Source organism: Gossypium arboreum, chromosome 3, assembly GCF_025698485.1.
Source record: "Gossypium arboreum isolate Shixiya-1 chromosome 3, ASM2569848v2, whole genome shotgun sequence".
NCBI classification, from domain to species: domain Eukaryota; kingdom Viridiplantae; phylum Streptophyta; class Magnoliopsida; order Malvales; family Malvaceae; genus Gossypium; species Gossypium arboreum.
The window spans coordinates 76,973,669-76,976,362 of NC_069072.1; the positions used below are offsets into that span (position 1 = coordinate 76,973,669).

A 2,694-nucleotide genomic window follows, 5' to 3' on the forward strand; every position below is an offset into this window, starting at 1 on the left:
TGCACGTATATTCTGTGATCCCAGATTTTGCTAACCTAACCTGCAAATGCGATCACCACTGCTCATTTATTTCTTCTCCTTTTCTTCACTTTATAGAGACATTTTTTTCTTTCACACACACTTTAGCAGCAGAAGCTAATTAAAGACCCTTTTTTTGCTTTATACTGTAACTGTAAGCCCAAGTTTCATTAATGAAGCACAGAAGTGATTGCTTGCACCCCACGAAATGTAATGATGATATTCGCATCTCAACTAAAACTTGTCGGACTCTGAACTCTAAAGTCTGAAAGCCCACTTCAAAAACTTAACTAGGAGCCTTGCCCTATAATATCTGTATTTCAAAGGAAAGGCAATGGTTGAAATGGCAGACCGATTTTTTCTTAGCGTCAAAGCTAGAGAGATCATTCTCTCTTCCATACTCTTGTTGTTTATCAATTTCGGACATCCATTAAGGATAACGTATAAATATGTTGTCCTCGGAATATGCAAAAATGCAGTGTTTTGGGGTCAGTTTTCAGTGCCATGGAAACTTGCAAGAGATGCTTCCTTCTTTCATTGGCCTTTCTCATGGTTTTCTTTGAAAATTTGGGGACCAATGTTGTCTTTGGTTTTAATGGGAATTACAAGCACCATTCACCACATTTTAGCACAATTCAAGGGTAAGCAATCACATGAGCATACACTTGTATTACAATTCTAATGTGATGTATTCATTGTCAGGATATATGATATGAAAGACGTGGAAGATGATGGCTGGCAAATGGTGGAGACAAAGTGGAACCAATTTATTGTTAATGGTCAACCTTACTATGTCAATGGATTCAATACCTACTGGCTGATGGTAATGGCAGCGGATCAATGTACAAGAGGAAAGGTCTCTGAAGTGTTCCAACAAGCATCTTCAGTAGGACTAACTGTTTGCCGGACTTGGGCTTTTAACGATGGCCAATGGCGAGCTCTTCAAAAGTCACCATCTGTTTACGATGAGGAAGTTTTCAAGGTACTAATTTCACTCTCAATTGGCTTTAGATTGGTGGCATAGGGAATTCATCAGAAGCTACATAATGTTACTGGTAGTGCAGGCCTTGGATTTTGTGGTGAGTGAAGCAAAGAAGTACAAGATTAGGCTCATACTGTGTTTGGTTAATAACTGGGATGCATACGGTGGTAAGCCACAATATGTAAAGTGCGGGAAGGCTACCGGCCTCAACTTGACTTCGGACGATGAATTCTTCTCTCATCCAACTCTTAGAAGTTACTACAAGGCCCACGTTAAGGTAACTTCTTTTCGATTATATGTTACGGTTTTGCTTGTTGGAAGGGTTTTGACATTTCTCTGCTAATGTTTTCCTGGCATGTAGGCAGTGCTAAATAGAGTAAATACATCTACCAACATAACTTACAAGGATGACCCTACAATTTTCGCTTGGGAACTGATGAACGAACCACGATGCACCTCAGATCCCTCTGGGGATACTCTGCAGGTTCGGTTTTCTTTGGAAAACTAGTGACAAATCAAATTAGCTAATTTGGATATGATATGGTCATATATATATATATATATGTATGTACTCTCAATTACCATAACCGCATCCTGAGGCAACTATATTCTACTATTGCCATTATCTTCTAGTCATGGATAGCAGAAATGGCAGTGTACGTTAAGAGCCTTGATGCAAAGCATTTGGTTGAAATTGGAGTTGAAGGATTTTATGGTCCCTTAGCACCTGCACGAGCACAGTTCAACCCGAATTCGTTTGCAACTCAAGTTGGGACCGACTTCATACGGAACCATCAGACTCTCGGAGTTGATTTTGCTTCTGTTCACATTTATGCGGATTCCTGGTAAAAGCTATCTCATTTGTCTATTCTTCATATCATGTGTATGATAACAACTTAAATGGATGATTTGGTGAATTTTGCGAAGGATTTCACAAACAATTTCTGATGCTCATCTCCAATTCACAACAACATGGATGGAAGCTCATATAGAAGATGCTGAGAAATATCTAGGAATGCCTGTAATCTTCGCTGAGTTTGGTGTATCCTCAAAGGACCCCGGCTACAACTCAATCGTTCCGAGATGCTCTTATTAGCACCGTGTACAAGACAGTGCTGAACTCGACAAAGAAAGGAGGGAGTGGGGCTGGGAGTCTCTTGTGGCAGCTGTTCCCCGAGGGGATGGACAACATGGACGATGGCTACGCGATCGTCCTTGCAAAGTCTCCTTCGATATTGAACCTTATATCCCTTCATTCCTTAAAACTCGCAATATTTAACTCCATGTGTTCTTGGAAATGCCATTGGGGTTGCAAGAAGAAAAATGCTTTGGAAACAATCATCTACCATGATGATTTGTAGAAGCTGCCAACATCATCATATCTTTAATGGAGGTTACTATATGTAACTGACAGCTATTATTATACATGCAAATTTTAAAAAACAAATAAGATGTTTATCTATGGTCCTCCACAACACAACTGTTATAAAGCATTTCTTTCTCTTGGCATATTGGATACCATCTGCATTGCAGATTTCAAACAATTAAAATATTTATTTGGGCCAAAACATATATACTAATTCCTTTATTTTGTTTGGATTCAGAGAAACATCCCAAAAGTAAACATGACATTACTTCATTTCTTTATCCGAAGCTAATTTTAAGATTTATATTAGTCAAGGTTTAACTCACTG

At 38.9% G+C, this 2,694-nt stretch overlaps 1 protein-coding gene across 1 annotated transcript; it reads left to right on the plus strand.

Moving 5' to 3' along the window:
- The first annotated feature begins 339 nt into the window (after positions 1 to 339).
- Positions 340 to 2,515, plus strand: LOC108482536 (mannan endo-1,4-beta-mannosidase 6-like). The gene is given in 7 exon segments (XM_053026197.1): positions 340 to 659; positions 721 to 1,000; positions 1,083 to 1,277; positions 1,362 to 1,484; positions 1,634 to 1,845; positions 1,928 to 2,072; positions 2,074 to 2,515. Coding segments are annotated over 7 exon segments (1,419 nt in total). The 5' UTR covers positions 340 to 483; the 3' UTR covers positions 2,362 to 2,515.
- Positions 2,516 to 2,694: the final 179 nt, after the last annotated feature.